Source organism: Esox lucius, chromosome 14, assembly GCF_011004845.1.
Source record: "Esox lucius isolate fEsoLuc1 chromosome 14, fEsoLuc1.pri, whole genome shotgun sequence".
Classification (NCBI taxonomy): domain Eukaryota; kingdom Metazoa; phylum Chordata; class Actinopteri; order Esociformes; family Esocidae; genus Esox; species Esox lucius.
The window spans coordinates 29,206,565-29,223,980 of record NC_047582.1 but is presented as its reverse complement, the minus strand read 5'-3'; the positions used below and the strand labels follow the sequence as shown (position 1 = coordinate 29,223,980).

Sequence of the window (17,416 nt, the reverse complement as noted above, 5' to 3'; positions counted from 1 at the left end):
TACCAACAAGGAAGTGGATGTTAATGATGTGATTTGAAGGCCTGCAGCCTGTGGGAGATACTTAGGAGAGAAAAAGCCCCACGGGCATGCATGGATTGAGTGGTGTGGGATGTAAACCAATAAAACGAATAGGCTATTTGACACTAGATTACGCCATGTCGGTTATTTGGATTTAATATGAACTCAAATGGAAATAGCTCTTCCACTATGGTTAATACAACATTTGTAGATGTTATAAGAATCCATACACAATACAGCATGGGTATTCAAATCTGGCCCTCGAAAGCCAGTTCCACTCCATTTTTTCATTGCAACCCTCTAATCAGGGACTTATTCAGACTTAAGACACCAGGTGGGTCCAATTAATGATGAAAACCAGCAGGCTCCGGCCCTCGTAGGGTAAGATTTGAGTACCCCTGCAATACGGCACACATGTTAGGGAAATGTACATCGCAGCTTGCGATGATCACAATGAGCAGATTTCAAAACCCGGGCAAATTGCCATGAAATGGTTTCAGACATGAGCAACCAAAGACAGAGGCAGATACAGCAAAGTGCATTGATTTCAGACATGAGCAACCAAAGACAGAGGCAGATACAGCAAAGTGCATTGATTTCAGACATGAGCAACCAAAGACAGAGGAAGATACAGCAAAGTGCATTGATTTCAGACATGAGCAACCAAAGACAGAGGCAGATACAGCAAAGTGCATTGATTTCAGACATGAGCAACCAAAGACAGAGGAAGATACAGCAAAGTGCATTGATTTCAGACATGAGCAACCAAAGACAGAGGAAGATACAGCAAAGTGCATTGATTTCAGACATAAGCAACCAAAGACAGAGGCAGATACAGCAAAGTGCATTGATTTCAGACATGAGCAACCAAAGACAGAGGCACATACAGCAAAGTGCATTGCTTGCGGCTCTGCTTTCAATCACTACAGGTGACTCAAGCGCATCCCTCCACAATTTCTGCAAAAGCTAGTAAATGACAATGAGTAAAAATGACAATCACCAAGGCCAGATTATTCAAAGTAATCACTAAGAAAGAAGAAGCAACACTCATGTATAGTATATTCATACTATCGGTTAAAGTAACTTATTTGTATGGCTATTATCTACTTGAAATTACTATTAATTTGTATACTGCATTGGACTTCGTTTGGACTTGTGTCAATATCCCTATGCAATTGCCAGTTGTTTGAAAGTGTGTGTGCTATTATAAGCGTTCCCGCACCTTCAATAACTTCAAATTCAAGGACTTTTCAAGGACTTTCCAGGCCAAGTTCTCTCGAAATCCAGGACCCGCCGTAGCATAGTTTGAGACATGGGTCAAGGTTTATTACTATTTCAACACTGAGAATGTTTACTGTGATGGCAGACTAATTGGTCTCTTCAGTTTCCGTTCTTACACAAAATATATACATTCATGCACTTTCAATGACCCATGTCCTATTCATGTCTATTTTCAAAAGCTTTCAGGGCCTTGATTTGTTTTGCTCAAATTCACAACTTTTCAAGGATTACAAGGACCTGTGGAAAGCCTGTTTTATATATGCTTTAGAAATTATGAACATTTCTAATGTAGATAGCTCCTCTCAGACGAACCATTGATCTTCTGACGAATGCAAATGATAATGTAATTTCATACGTATTATTTTAAGTGTACGATTTTGTTAGATTGTGTTATTGACTTGGCATAACAATCTTATTGGAATGTTATGTCTGGTTTGAGCACTTGCAAGATACATCCACTAGGTGTCACCCAAATACAAACGATTGGCTTTTGACAGGGCTATTCTTGAGAGTTAATTAATGGGCAATTAGTCTGAACAAATGTTTGGATTAAACTATGGACTTGCATTAGCTTTGCTTATCATTAATAACATTGCATTAGCTTTGCTTATATTCTGACTCAATACAACCATGTTCACGTAAGAAGGCAATATTATTCGCACAAAATGTTCAGTTGACGGAAAGTTACTCAATCAGACAACAAGAAAATAAAGGGTAGGCTGCTCATCCATAGCTAAATGTATGTCACATACGTCATAGCCATATTTGATCGAGGGACAGCCAACACAGCTGTTTGTAGACATTATAAAGTCTGTACGTAATTACGCACTGTTGTTCAGCTCACTTTTATGTTTGAAATCGACAAAAGACCGATTGAGAATCAGACGTGTTCGCATATTTTGTTTAATAACCCTATAAAAACGAACGTATAACCAAATAACCACCGAGACTTGCGGTCCCTAAGCAGCACTCTCACAGACAGTAAAAATCTGCAGGTGTTGTGATGTATGGCCGTGGCGCGGGCTTTAGTTGGGCCACGAGAGGGAGCAGATATATAAATAACCAAGTAATTAAAGGCGCTGACAGGGTCCACAACGGACCCGCTATTCGTTCCAGTTGAATTCCACATTGTGGTATTTCCCCGTTATACTGAGGTCAATTAAGTTGTCCTGCGCCAAAGTTCAGAACGCTAATAAGCGTCAGTGCAGTTCGCGCGTGATAAGTCAAAATGCGCTGGACGAATTATGCTGCTTAATTTGTGTTTTGGAATCGCGTGGGGTGGCATTTAAAAAGAATGTGTTGGCTTCCCATAGCCTCAGAGTTGTTATTGTTAAATGTTATGCTGACGCTGCTGTTTTGATTGTCGAGTGAAACTATAGTTTACCACACACAAGTAATTGTCTTTTTCTTCCGGCCAGATGTTCCTGATGTTAGAGTGAGCCGCACAGCGAATAGGGCCATTCACAAGAGAGAACAGCAAACTCGGTTCTGGCCTACTAATGTATTATTCTTCGTTCCTACACCGGTTAAGTGAAGGAATGAAGGAATGTGAAACAAACTATTTTTTCACTGGTAAATTAGTGATAATTATAATTTAATAACCCGCACAGTGTTACATAAACCCGTTCATTGCTATAACTAACTCAAACATCGGAAAAGTAGAAACATGGCTTTTGGATAAGTCTGCCTGTTAATGACTAACATGTGAATGCAATAATTGTAACTGTCGGCATGTAGGCTAGTCTACTATAAGGCTTTTCATTGGTTCATTGTCACAGTAATGCCTGAGTCAGAGCAGTCAATATACATCATTTTGGAACAGGATGTCTTCTGCCTTAGGGAAGTTTGGGCCGGGTTAGGGATTAATGAATTGCTTTTTCAACATTGCTCAGCGGTGGTGATTATGGCCTATTTTAAACAGCCACAAATAGGCAAAAGTTCCTTAAACAGACATCGATCATTCTGTCAAACGCCACACCCCCTTGCTGTTCAATGGCTGCAGGGGCTGAACCTTGAGCGCGTCAGAGGAGGAGTGATTTAAATGTGTGTTCTCTGTTGGCTTTGAACTGAAGTAGCCCTGCCTTCCTCTCGCTAATAGTAGTGCTTTATGTCCATGAATCAGAAATAGGAACCAAATTCCTTTAGCAGAGTTGTTACTGTCTCATGTGAGAGAAATGCTTCATTCACCATGTTTACTGGTTCAGATGTCTGTTGGAAATCCATGAAGTCAACCAACGCAGTGTGAAGTAGTCATAAGGAAAGAAGAAGAGGAACATTTAGCGTACTTTTGGACTTGTACACATCATTTCCTGACGGAATACATAACAACGGTTTGAAGTTCTTAAACCTTGTACGCAACTATATATAATCGCAAGTAAAAGTCCACGACTTGGTTGAAGTTGCGCACGTCGCGTGGTATCGCGCGCCACCATCGAGATCGTTTCCTCGCGGTGACTTCACCTAAAATACGACGACGGCAAGGTGAGCGCTGCTGCACATTACGTTCACATAGCGTATTTATTATCAATGATTTTCTATCGTTCCGAGTTTCAGCCTAGTATTCAGACTAGTGTGTCGTGACAATAATGAATGGTTGACTGTAGTTGCACGTTACAAAATGTTGGTCCCCTTTTCTTTCCAACATGTTTTTTTAACAAATCCTTGAGATCAGCCTATTCGTCCGTGATTCTAATAATTTCACTCTGACTTTATCCGTTGGAGAACAAGACTCACTTTTACCCCTTATCATAGAACATTTCTTAACGATTCGTGCATGCTGTTCTTGGGAGGGGTGTTCTCTGAGAGGCTATTTGAATTGCATCTCGGCTGAAAGGGAGTTGTGCGCAGTACTGTTAATTAAAAAGAGACCAATTTTAATGAAACAGCCATGCATGTAGTTATGGACCCTGAGCGCATAATTAAAATAGAAGGATATATTGCTAATCTGCTTTGGTGCCAAGCGGGCCTGACCATTTCTCACTGTACTATTTGTACTATTTATAGTGGCTGTTAACAGTGCAGTCATGCTTATTTATTTTAATTACGAACGACTTCCCCTCGCTTGTGTGAGCCGGGTTATTTGTTAATTTAAACTGGGGGGTAGGGCGTTGGGCATTGACAGCTTTTCATTAGTGTAGGTTTACCTAAGGCAGAGGGAGCAATACTTCTCTACAAAGTGACTGGTCTAATGTGAAATTTGATCCGAGCCACTTTGGTAAGATATGGGACTTGTTGATGCACATCAATTTATTTTGAACTTCATAAAGCAACTCTGTCCCGGCCTACAAAAAACACGGTTAGCACTCACCATATGTTTAGAAAATGAGGTTATACTAGTCCTGTGTAATCTAGGAAGAAGCTTTGCCATTTAAGGGGACTAAATGGTCGGGAGATAAGCACCCCATTGAACATATGGCTCACATGACTGCTCTCTTCTGAGGAAACCTGTCAATGTATTTATCCCCAACAAGTGAGTAATTCAATGAAGAAGAGCCAAATGCAATTGGGTATCGGTGAGTGAACCATTATTTGCTCTGTCAACCTGAAACCACATGCAATCCATCAGTCTATCCTCAGACCGCTCCAGTATTGTGTTCCTGCTCATTAGCCCCTGTTGTTAATGGTTATTTCATCAATCAGTCTATTACTAGAGCGGAACAGAGCTGTCTCTTCTCCTGACTAACCTTTGTTTTGCCTGATAATTCATTTATCATCAATAACAGCTGCAGATACCGAGCTTATTACAAATCAGAACCCACAGACCTTTACCTCTCGACAGTGACCCGAGTAGCCTAGTCGAGTGCAGCCAGGCTGTCTCAAACTTTCGTCTTAATAACTATTTTTGTCGCCTACTCTCACTGTAAACTGTCATCATTGTGTGCCACTCTTTCCTCTATCTGGCATGCCTGCGTATACTTTCCTAACCCCTTTTTGTTTTTGTATTTAAAGAGCCAATATGGCCCTTTGCTGGGAGAAATGCTCTAGCTTGTTTTTAGCGATATGCTTTGGTTACAAATCGGCGTTGTGAAGATATGGAGTTTCGCAAAGTTCTGCAGTGTGATGATAAGAAGAAACACGAAATCCTTGCGCCCTCCAAAATAGGTGGGTGTGTTCGGTGGGGTGGGGGGGGGGATAAGCTTGTCTAAGTCCCGTTTAGGGTAATGTAATTGTTAGGGCTTGCTCTGCATTGAAATATCCCTGGCTCTTCTTCCGAAGCTGATGATGACATCCCCCAGGGCACGGATCAGGTATTGTCTCAGAGTTTGCCGTGTGCTGCAAAAGATGATTAATGTAGGATTAGCATTTTTATGAGATTAGTGATTTTTTTGCGAGGTTATTTTGGCTCTTCTACACGTATGGCTGGCGCATCTGCAGGTGTGTGTCTGTGATTGCATTCGCAGTGCTGCCGCAACTTGTCGCAGGTACAGCAAGGAATGCTAAAAAGCTGAATTTAATTTGTCCACCCATTACAAACTTTCACGTTAATTGTACTGTAGCAGAAGTTATTTGGAGATGTCAGAACTAAGGCGAAGTGAAGCTAACGGAATTAAGAATTATTTTAAGAGTTACCTCTTTTTCCTTTGGGTTGTACGGGGGTCTGCCTTGGAAACGTCGTACATGTTATAATCGGCTTGCAGTCAAGAGAGACGAACTGGTTCTACGGGCAAATTGCCAGCGGGCCAGAAAAAGCCTTGAGGCACAGTACTTGTTGACATACTGTACTCAAGAGGAAATGTTTGCATATCATATAGATACTGTAACCCAGTCTCCTAACAGAAAAACAGGGTAGCTCATACTAAAGTACGTGTCCACGAGAGCTACGAGAGAGCGGGAGACAAAGGGAGGTCACATTGGCGCCTCTGTTCCTGGATTTGACCAGAATTCCTCTCTTTTTATTTCACGAGGGTGGAGGCTCTTGTATTTCGGGGTATAGTAATTGATTTCACGCTGGTAATTCACTGCCTGAGGAGTCTGGCTCTGAACACAGGAAACGGAATGCAAACCAGCAAGCAGAAGGCTATGTAAGGCGTCTTGTATTCCTAACTGTAAATGCTCTAGACAGGCTGTGTATTCATTGTACACAATGGCCTCATTGCACTAATTGTGTAATTGCTTATAGCTGTGTGCCATTACGATAGTTACACAACGTTGCACACAGGCTGGCTTGAGAGTTTGGTCAAAATGTAGTTACTGACGTTGCCTTGTTTGCCTTACTGTTCTGTACCTCCAGTTGTCTTAATACACCCCCAGCTTGTGTGGATGAGTTTAAGAGAATACAAGATACCGGCTGCTTACACGGTTCAGACCAACCAGTGTTCGACACGTTAAAACCGGTGGTCTCGGGAATTGACTTTTTCTGGGATAGAAACTTCTAGTCACTTTGCTGTTCACCATTTCTTAGGTGGGAGGATCAATGTTGTCAATTCTTGTCTCGCTTAACATTTTCTCATTGAACAAGACAGTTGTTCCCCAAATGCTGCATGTTCCTCCCCCAACTCTTATGCCTCAAATGGATTAACAGCAACACTTAAGCATGTTAAAACCTTTTGTGGCCCTCGGGTTATTTGTAAATGTTTTCCTGTCTGTAATGCCTCTCGCTGATCATCAGTTTTCACTTGTCAAGTTTGTTGTTGACCCTGGCCATGGGAAAATGAGTGGCCAGCTGGTAAAGGCACAAACTGTGTCCCGGCATGGCCCCCCTGTCTGGGGACAGGTTACATTGGCTTCCTGTGGCACCTCGGCCCTCCTCGACCCCTGACTGACCTCCCCAATCAGAGAAGCTCTGTGGATGACCTTTGAACTCCCCAGGGCATCTCCTGTCTGTTGCCTGTTGGCCTCAGTGGAAGAACAGCTAGGAGAAACTACATATGATAGATCGCCAGAAGGCAGACAATCCTTTATATGTCGATGCTAAGCTCTCTTCCCCTCTATACAATACCTTTAGAATTGAAGCCCCTCCTATTTTCCCCAACATCCCTGCCTTCAAATCTGCAGAGAAATTCACGGCAGCATTTTTGTGAAAATACGTGAGTGCAGTGATCTTCAGTCAAGCAGTGAAATAACTTGTTTTTATGTTCTCTGTTGTTTGTGTGTGCTTACTCTGTCCTGGCCTGTGATAAGACAAGAGCTTGTTTCATAAACCCATTGTAGAGTATGTCATCAGTTCAAATGTGACTTGATGCTTGAGCTACGGCAGCTGTGTGTTAGGGGTTCATAATGAATGTAGCGCAGACACTGGACCAGACCCTAGAAAGCCACAGTGGAAAACACTGTACCACCAGGGTCTGTACCTCTCAGCTCCTTGGTGTGTTTGTTTTGTAGGGGTCCTGGGGTGCCCTACGTGAAGGTTGGTGCCCTACGTGAAGGCACTTTGTGAGGGGTCAGGTCCAGCGTCACATTGGGCCTCACTTATGGAGCTTAGCTGTCCTTGATTGGAGCCAGGTGTTCAGTGCAGACAGTGCTGGGGCGGTGGCCAACTTATCAGTGGTGGACCAGCGCTCGGCTGAGATGTATTGTGGGAAGTAAGGGCGCTCGTAAAGGAAAACATGTCCTTACCCGAAATTAGAAGCACTGGAGGACAAATTAGGACCCTGTTGTTAATTTGGAAAATGAAATCCGTCTCTGCAATTATTTTGTGTTGTTGTTGGCCATAATTATGAATCATGAAGCCGGTGAAAACCAACGGCTGACTCATTGCTGGGTCGCATGCTGGTATGGTTGTGGTTAGCGTGTGATTCGAGAGCAATATTATCCCCAGCTGTGCATGAAATCAGTTTTGTAACGGAAAAGTGGGAGGTTTCGAATATACAGAAGATGCGAACCGTTAACAACCCACTTGGAATGTGCATGCATGCATCATGTTGATTGTCATTGGTCACCTCGGGTCTCAAAGCCTTGGGGATATGAGACTCCGGATGTCACACCAGTGGAAGGGTTATGTGCCGCAGTGTCCCCACAAAAAAATAAAAAAAATAAAACGTTTTCCTCGATTCTCATCACTGAAACAAAACCAACGTCGGATGGTCCTGGGGCGTTTTTTAACCTTTGTGATTGAACGGCCCTAAATATATTCTGGGCCCCTAGCCGAGGAACTGTTACTAGAAGCATATATATCCTTGTAAGCCTCGTCATAGCTACCATTAGCAAGATTTCGGCATCTGCACATTTTGCCATATCATTGAGGGAAGATTTTGTTTTACTGCAGCTGTCCTGCTGTCGTAGACATTCTGTGCATATGCTATCCAAGCGGGGCTGGCTCTAGTGTTTTGGAACCCTGAGCATGTTGTAGTTGGGAGCCTGTCCACCTTCGGCTGTAAATAAAAATAACGATTGGTTAGAAACCAAGCACTGTTAGACCTTGACAACCAGCAGTGTACCTATTGAGATGGGCTGAGGGCATAAGTTATTTGCATTTTGATGGAAAATTACAATTGTGGTTGGCTAAGAAAGACAGCGATATTGGTCAATATTCTAACAAACAGGTTCTGTTTGCATTCAAATGAACAAATATATCATTTAGTAAATAATAATAATAGTAATAGCTATTATAATATTACTATTCGGTGGACATTTGGCACCCCCTTTACGGACCCCCTGGGACTGCTGACCACAACAACAAATTATAATACTCTACACACCCAACTAGTAATTCAGACGCCAGCAAAAAAAAAAATCTATTAGCAGACGCTCTTATCCAGAGCGAGTTACAGGACCAATTAGGATTAACTGTCCTGCTCAAGGACGGAAGAGCTTCTTTTTTACCTCTGTGTAAAAAATATTTTGGTTGCTGGTCCGATGCTGTAACCGGTAGGCTATCGTCAACTCAGAGAACGACAACTCTACAACCCCAGAGAAAGTTTGGTGTAATTTGTGACCTCTTTCAAATAACCATCAACTGTGGTCTACAAACAGCTCTAGTCTGCTGTGCAACCCAACGACACAGAACACACAACATTTATTCAGTGAACAGCACACTGCAACATCAAAGACCTCTCCTCTGGGACACATTATCAAGTTACAATGAGAGGGTTATATTTGCAGCTAGCTCAAAGAGAGTGTGGCTTTGGTTAGTAAAAAGAGGTCTGTGCGCATGCTTGTGTGAAGATTGTGATGGGACAGCTGCTTTCCAGGGCGCCAGTCGCCTCAAAGGCGCATCTTTTTCGGGAAACTGTCCCCCCACCCATATCCCTCAAATAAGTAGTTCCTAGCTCTTTGCCAGGGAGTCATGGAGCCAAGTTAAGGTGCCAGTACTCACATTTGGGAATCCGAGGCCTTTTTTTCTGTCTGTGGGGCTTCTATCAACCTTGCAACCCACGTTCCATGTGGCTATGCAGTATGGCACACATTTATTCAGAGGAACAATGAAAACGGAGATGACCGAGAGTCAACTCCCAAGGAAGGCAGATTTTCAGAATGTTCCTCAGGTTTCTAGAATGTAATCCCCTTTGCATGGTGAAAGCTGTGGTAACCATTGACCACATAGAAATTCACAATCGGTTTATTTCAGCGGTTTTATAGCCTTGAATTTCAATGTCAGGTGGGTTGTAAGCTTTATTTTGTTGATCTTTAAAGAAGAATATTATTTTTAAGTCCATATTAAGCATGAAGGTTCTTGTTCTATTCAGTAGACACTCTTCATCAATCACCCACTCTGTTACCAATCCGTTACCAACCTGTTACAAACCTGTCACTATCCAGATTTGAACCTGTTACCAATCCTTTACCAACCTGTCACTATCCTGAAATCTACCTGTTACCAAGATGTTTCCAATTCATTACCAACCTGTTACCAACCAGTCACTATCCTGAAATCAACCTGTTACCAACATGTTACCAATCCATTACCAACCTGTTACCAACCTGTTACAGGCCTGTCACCACCTTGGAAATTGACCCGTAACCAGCATTACTCATAGTGACGTTCTCCCATCCCCCTTTCTCTCCAGGCCAGCCATGGTGAACAGCCGGGTGGAGGCGTCAGCCGTGGCGGTGACGGGGGGCGGCGGCAGCTCGGCGGGTAGGACATGCGCTGGCTGTGGGGGGCGCATCGCAGACCGCTTCCTGCTCTTCTCCATGGAGCGCTATTGGCACACGCGCTGCCTCAAGTGCTCCTGTTGCCACGCCCAGCTGGGAGAGATCGGCACCACCTGCTACAGCAAAGGGGGCATGATCCTCTGCAAGAACGACTACATCAGGTGAGCATCAGGGGAGGCGGCATTCAAATCTGGACTGGGGCGGAGGGGGTGGCTACAACATGGTAATAGCTCCGCCCCCCGTCTGCTGGGCCATGTGTGCTGTCTGCCTCCATATTGCTCATGCAGATGAAACTACCGTATTATGGTGAGGCATTCGGTGTGGAAAAAGGGGGAATTATTTTTTATGTCATTCTGTTATGGCTTTGGTATAACGCTTCATTTAACGTTTTGACTGTTGAACAATGTTCATTCCATCGAACTTTTTTTTTGCGTGCTTTGCCTTAAAGAAAGCGTTAATAGTAACGGCGACACGGAAATCTGCTTCACTCAACGAATCACGACTGTGTTTTAATGTTCGGCCGAACAAGCACAGGCAGCTCTGAAAGCAGGTGGAAGAGAGGAGGAATTTGTCAGGTCCTCCCTCTCTTTTTTTTTCTCCTTTCTTTTTGTCCAAGCACACATAAAGGCACCAGGTGTCTGGCTGTGAATGAAAGGTGTGTGAATGGAGCCAGGCAGGGCGTGGCAGGATGTGAGGGAGTTATGAAAGATGTATACGCTAACAGCAGGGTTGTTTCTGGGTCCGGTTGAGGATTGGCTTTCCAACAGCAACTCTTTATTCTCCCAAGACATGACATGACTAACACAGTCTTTCATAACTTGTTGGGACTTTTGACAAAACCAAAGAAAGTTGCTTTAAGGTGAGGAAAATCCGGGAGCAGAAAGCAATTCTGTCATCGCAGCCTTGCTCCTATTTGGCTTGATGTAATTTCATAGTGTGTGTGTGTCTGTGTGACTTAACACAGATGGGGGGCTGTGTTGGTGCCTGCGCTGGCACTGCTCGGTCACTGGCGATCTCCAGGGCAAACGTTTGGGCAGACCCAGAGCGGTCTGCAAACCCGCAGTGTTCAGAATTGGGCCAAGGAGGCAGGCCTGCTGAGAATGGCAGGGACACTGGGCACTTTGTAAATCAGACCAGTTATAATATACAAGATATTCGCCCAAATAAATTAAGCACTTCGCTACAATGTGACATATGTTGGCCTACACAAAATATGTGCACGGTTGCTGTACATCTCTTAAATGTAAACTCTACCAATTCCATGTTTTCATTGCGCCCTCATTAGTGTGATTTTATTAATTATAAGGGAACATCCGACATGGCATAACACCATCAGCATGAAAATCCAGCGGTGCTTGTGTGCCTCTGTAAACGGTCATCAGATGTAGCGTGCCCTCGAGGACACAGGCTTGTGTCCATGCACACCGAAGGTCCGGTATCAGGGACATTTGTGACGCGCGCTGGTACCCGGTTCTCAGCGTATTAAATGGGTCTAATGCCGTCAGTGGAATAGGGCAGGACCCTTGTTGTGGAGTGGAGCGCTGCCACAGAGACCGAGGTCCGATAAACGGAGAGAGAGAGAGAGAGAGAGAGAGAAAGAGCCTTAATTAGGGAGAACAGGGTTCCTCTCGGGCGCTCGCTTATTAAATTACTGTTTGGATTACGATCAAAAATTCATTACAGTGTGCAGTCAGAGCTGGGACACTGATAGGGAGAGAGTGGGGGGGGGGGGGGGGGGAGTGGGGGAGATATGTGGGGGTTAGGGAGGGGATGGGTGCTGGCGGAGTAGCCAAACCGGTCTGGTAGGTGTCGCAAAGGAAGAAGGTCCATAAAGGAGTGAATGAAAGCGGAAGGTTTTTCCGATTTAGGACTAAGCCGGTTTAACTGTTCACCCAAACGCCAGGGCCTCTTTAAGTTTCTTTTGACCTGGTCATGCTCCTAAGAACGAAGCAAACTCATAGACAGTCCGGGCGCAACGTCCCGTATATTTCACCAAAATACCGAAACGCCAAACTTCAGAAAAGGCGATCACCGTGCCTCCACAGTATCAGCGGTGTTTCAGGGCGTTCCCAGGAACCAGGCATGAGTGCTGAGTGCTAACCAGAACCCTGTCACGTCTCAGCTCCAGGCAGCGACTCTCTCCCATGCAGCATTTATTGTTTTGCGCAAACCGTTTCGCCAGAGTCACGCGTGTTTTTTCCTTTCCGAGTCGGGATTGGGAATGGGTTGAATCGCAGTAGGCCTTCACAGCCCATAGGAAGTGTGTTTTCCCTGGTTGTGTAGGTGAGCTGTGACTCGGTCAGAGGGGGGCGCGGTGTGTTTGCGTGGTTGCAGCTTCCTGACCGGGGGGGGGGGGGGGGTGTGCTGTTTCGGTTTGTCCTCAGGCTGTTCGGCCACAGCGGCGCATGCAGTGCCTGCGGTCAGTCCATCCCTGCCAGTGAAATGGTGATGCGGGCGCAAGGCAACGTCTACCACCTCAAGGTAAGCCGCGCCTCAGCCTAAACCGACATTTTCGACGGTATACTTGTTGATACGGCGGAATAGCCGTTTGTTTACGCGCCGTTTTCTCAGAGGTCCCTCCCCCGTTAACCCCCCCCCCCCCTTCCCCTCAGTGTTTCACCTGTGCCACCTGTAGGAACCGGCTCGTGCCGGGAGATCGCTTCCACTATGTCAACGGCACCATCTTCTGTGAGCACGACCGTCCAGGCGGAGCCCTGCTCAGCAGTCACCTGACCTCGCTTCAGGGGAACGGCATGATGCCTGACCAGAAGGTGAGGGGGAGGATGTCTCGAGGTAGCGTCGGGCCGGTGGTCGCCTTGCTGTGTCCTTTGGCGACGTGTAATCAACATGTACCGATAATCACCTGTTCTCCCTGATCTCAGGTGTGCTGAAGAAGAACGGATGACAAGAGCGATGTGTGCCTTCTCCTCCCCTGCGCCACCTGTTCTTTCTTCACCTCCAAGTTCACCATCCACCCCCCCCCCCCCCTTCGCGAACATATTCCAATGTCCACACTGGAGACAGATGCCAGTGCCCACTGGCTTTCCCAGCAGCCCCCCCCACCCACCGCCCCCGACCAATATAACGTTTCCTCCGGTTGTAGGGAATTGTGTTCTCAACCTTGACATTAATTTAAGTCTCTTGCTTCAAGGGAATGATGAGGAGGGACATGTTGTTGATGACTATGAGGAAAATGATTCATATAATCAAATCAGGGTCCATTTTCATTAAGACCAATGGTGACTGGCTAGTATGGACTGACTTCTGATGCCCTGAGACAGAGGACAGTGACGTCTCCAGTGACAGACCATTTGTTATATAGCACCTTTTAATTGCCAGTGTAGCAGTCCAGAGTGAGAAAGAAGACATGGGACATTATGGGAACACGTGAACTGGTTCTGCTCAATTACTCTTTCAACCAACCGATTGCATAGTGACTCCTGAAACCGGAAGAGTGCGAGTGAAACAAGACGGGCCGCACAAATACTAAGAAACTGTCGGAGCTCAGACCCTAGACCCAATTGTCAGGGTTGAGATGAACAGGAAGTGCTGTGGTAGCAGAGCTATGCGGTCATAGCTTTTGCCCACTAGAGATTCTTTAACTGTCATTGGCTCGATCTAAACTGTGTGTTGACCGGAACAAGGAAAAATAAAATACACCTCTCTGGATGTCTACTTCTAAAATATACTCTCTGTGTACTAAATTAAGAACGTCGGTAGAATATTCATCAAAACATACCTTTTCTTCCCATGCTAATTTTGTACTGCAAGTGGTTCCTTTTTATTTCTAGATTTTCTTTGGTATTTACATATGTTTTCATGTGAAGATGGTTTCTGGGGTTAGGAAATGTAATCCTGTTTATGGGAACATACAAATTGTAATTGTCGTGTTTTAAAACATTTTTCTTGTAGTGAGAATTGTAATTCAAACATGACTTTGCAGCAGTGTTCCATACATGCTTAATGTTTTTTCATTCTGTGGTGAGGGGGCTGGAGACATTTCAAGTAGAACTAGTTCACGTATAACCTGGGTTGAGTTGAGTAGTGCTCATCAGAGAAAAACACTATTTTAATTTAGGCTGTAGTTTCGGACTCAACTTTTTTGTGTGATCTGTTGTCCATTTTTAAACCAAAAGACCTGGAATTTCCTGAATCTTGTGCACATGAGCTGATCGTGATCTACACATCGTTCTCTATGCACAGACTCTGCTATAGCTGAATCATAGAGGACAGACTACTATTTGACCTCTTCAATGGGATATGCATTTCTATCTCCTTGAGTTTGGTCTTGTTTCACTGTATCTGACAGTGTGGTTTTGAACAATGTACAGTGAAAAGGAGGTGAAATAAAATGTTGCATAGCATCCCTAGTGTATTTTGCCCGCAAAATGCGATCCGCACATGTGCAGAAGCTTCTGAAAAAGTTGGATCTGCAGCCATTTTGGAAAATGTTATTTTGTTATTGCAGATGTCCAGGTGTAGTCCTTGCCTGTTTCAGGCTGTTTTCTTTCATTTGGTACCTAATGGACAATTACCCAGGGTGAGGGAAGCGGGAAGTGTTGGACAGAAGTAATAACTGTACATATGTTTTTCTAGTGCTGTTGTTGTATTGTGTGCTCTATGGTGGAGTTCTGTCTCTGTGTGACCTTTGTTTTTTGAGCAGAGGCCCATTTCAAATGCTGTAAAACATCTATATAAAGAAAACAGTACTTTCTAAATAACTATAATAATTATAATACCGCCAGTCACCTGTGTCGCGTCTGTAATGAATGTGTTTCGATAATATTTACCTGCCATGTGATAAGGGGGAGAGTGTGTGTGTGTGTGTGTGTGTGTGTGTGTAGCGAGGTGTGACAAATAGTGTTTTCGCACTGAACGATAGCTTCGGAAAAGCTCAGAGGCTCAGACAAACATGGCCGATTACCCTCAGGAATGGAATTTCAAAGGCTTGAGCCAGAGCCATTACAGAAGCAATTAAAGTGGGATGCGCTGGAGGCCCAGGCTTTAGCTGCAGTCCTGTGCTAGAGTCTAATGAGGCCTAATCTGGTGAGGCGGCCTAATTAAAAGGGAGGGAGCACTTTCCTGTGGGTGCTGAGTGGAGCAGTGCAGCTGTTTACTTTACTGGGCTCGCCGTGCAACGGCAAGCTGGCAAAAAATAAGCCAAACTTTTCCTTTTACATTCTGACGTTCAAATAAACTCCATATTGCTTGTCTTATTTTTACTGTCAGTTTGACATAATTTTTACTTCTGAGTTTGTGGGAGGTGGAAGTTGGCATATAGGCCCTTTAGTCAAAAGGACTGACATGTCGTAATCGTTTTTTTTTCGACATGAAAATGCCCGTCAGATTTTGTTTAATTTGTTGTGCTGTACAACTATAGATTTCTTCCATACAGTGGGGAGAACAAGTATTTGATACACTGCCGATTTTACAGGTTTTCCCACTTACAAAGCATGTAGAAGTCTGTAATTCTTATCATAGGTACTCTTCAACTGTGAGTGACAGAATCTAAAACAAAAATCCAGAAAATCACATTTTTAAGTAATTCATTTGTATTGTATTGCATGACATAAGAATTTGATACATCAGAAAAGCAGAACTTAATATTTGGTACAGAAACCTTTGTTTGCAATTACAGAGATCATACGTTTCCTGTAGTTCTTGACCAGGTTTGCATACACTGCTGCAGGGATATTGGCCCACTCCTCCATACAGACCTTCTCCAGATCCTTAAGGTTTCGGGGCTGTCGCTGGGCAATACGGACTTTCAGCTCCCTCCAAAGATTTTCTGTTGGGTTCAGGTCTGGAGACTGGCTAGGCCACTCCAGGACCTTGAGATGCTTCTTTCGGAGCCACTCCTTAGTTGCCCTGACTGTGTGTTTCGGGTCGTTGTCATGCTGGAAGACCCAGACACGACCCATCTTCAATGCTCTTACTGAGGAAAGGATGTTGTTGGCCCCATCCATCCTCCCCTCAATACGTTGCAGTCGTCCTATCCCCTTTGCAGAAAAGCATCCCCAAAGAATGATGTTTCCACCTCCATGCTTCACGGTTGGGATGGTGTTCTTGGGGTTGTACTCATCCTTCTTCTTCCTCCAAACACAGCGAGTGGAGTTTAGACCAAAAAGCTCTATTTTTGTCTCATCAGACCACATGACCTTCTCCCATTCCTCCTCTGGATCATCCAGATGGTCATTGGCAAACTTCAGACGGGCCTGGACATGCGCTGGCTTGAGCAGGGGGACCTTGCGTGTGCTGCAGGATTTTAATCCATGACGGCATAGTGTGTTACTAATGGTTTTCTTTGAGAATGTGGTCCCAGCTCTCTTCAGGTCATTGACCAGGCCCTGCCGCGTAGTTCTGGGCTGATCCCTCACCTTCCTCATGATCATTGATGCCCCACGAGGTGAGATCTTGCATGGAGCCCCAGACCGAGCGAGATTGACCGTCATCTTGAACTTCTTCCATTTTCTAATAATTTTACTAACAGTTGTTGCCTTCTCACCAAGCTGCTTGCCTATTGTCCTGTAGCCCATTTTGTTTTAGATTCTGTCCCTCACAGTTGAAGTGTACCTATGATAAAAATTACAGACCTCTACATGCTTTGTAAGTAGGAAAACCTGCAAAATCGGCAGTGTATCAAATACTTGTTCTACCCACTGTATTTATTATTGTGGCCTGCAAACACTGCAAACAGCCACACTTTAAATGTTGTATGAATCATTTCAGGCTTATTAGTGGGTGGCTTGGAAAGCAGCTATTTGTTAGGGTTGAGTGGTGAAAAGTCGCCTGCTAACAGCAAGCAAACAGCCTTATCATGTCTGTTACCATGGATACTCAGGGTCCGTAAAATAGTGCCACTCATCCATATTCCATAACTTTCTTTATCTTTTTACAGGATTATTGTTTGCTTACAAATGCAATTATGTTAAGGTTAGGCTACTAGAGTTAAAACAAACTTCTTCCAGTAGATGCATGATTATATTCTCCCAAAACAGGGAGTATTTTTGGATAGTTCCACTGTCAAAGCATAGAAAATATCTTCTAGATGCGTCTTTTATTTTCTCTAGTTTCAACACAGAGA

General features: G+C 44.4%; 1 protein-coding gene across 4 annotated transcripts; it reads left to right on the top strand.

Annotated features, from left to right (window-relative positions):
* Positions 1-375: 375 nt before the first annotated feature.
* Positions 376-15,080, top strand: lmo4a (LIM domain only 4a). 4 transcript variants are annotated; one of them, XM_029125232.2, is made up of 5 exons: positions 376-399; positions 10,245-10,493; positions 12,717-12,813; positions 12,945-13,103; positions 13,215-15,080. In XM_029125232.2, exons 2-5 carry the CDS (start codon positions 10,252-10,254, stop codon positions 13,221-13,223), a joined length of 507 nt encoding a protein of 168 aa, XP_028981065.1. In that variant the 5' UTR covers positions 376-399; positions 10,245-10,251; the 3' UTR covers positions 13,224-15,080. The 4 variants fall into 4 exon arrangements, with proteins under 4 accessions (XP_028981065.1, XP_028981064.1, XP_028981066.1 ...); XM_029125231.2 differs by lacking the exon at positions 376-399 and adding an exon at positions 3,356-3,780; XM_029125233.2 differs by lacking the exon at positions 376-399 and adding an exon at positions 5,212-5,400.
* Positions 15,081-17,416: the final 2,336 nt, after the last annotated feature.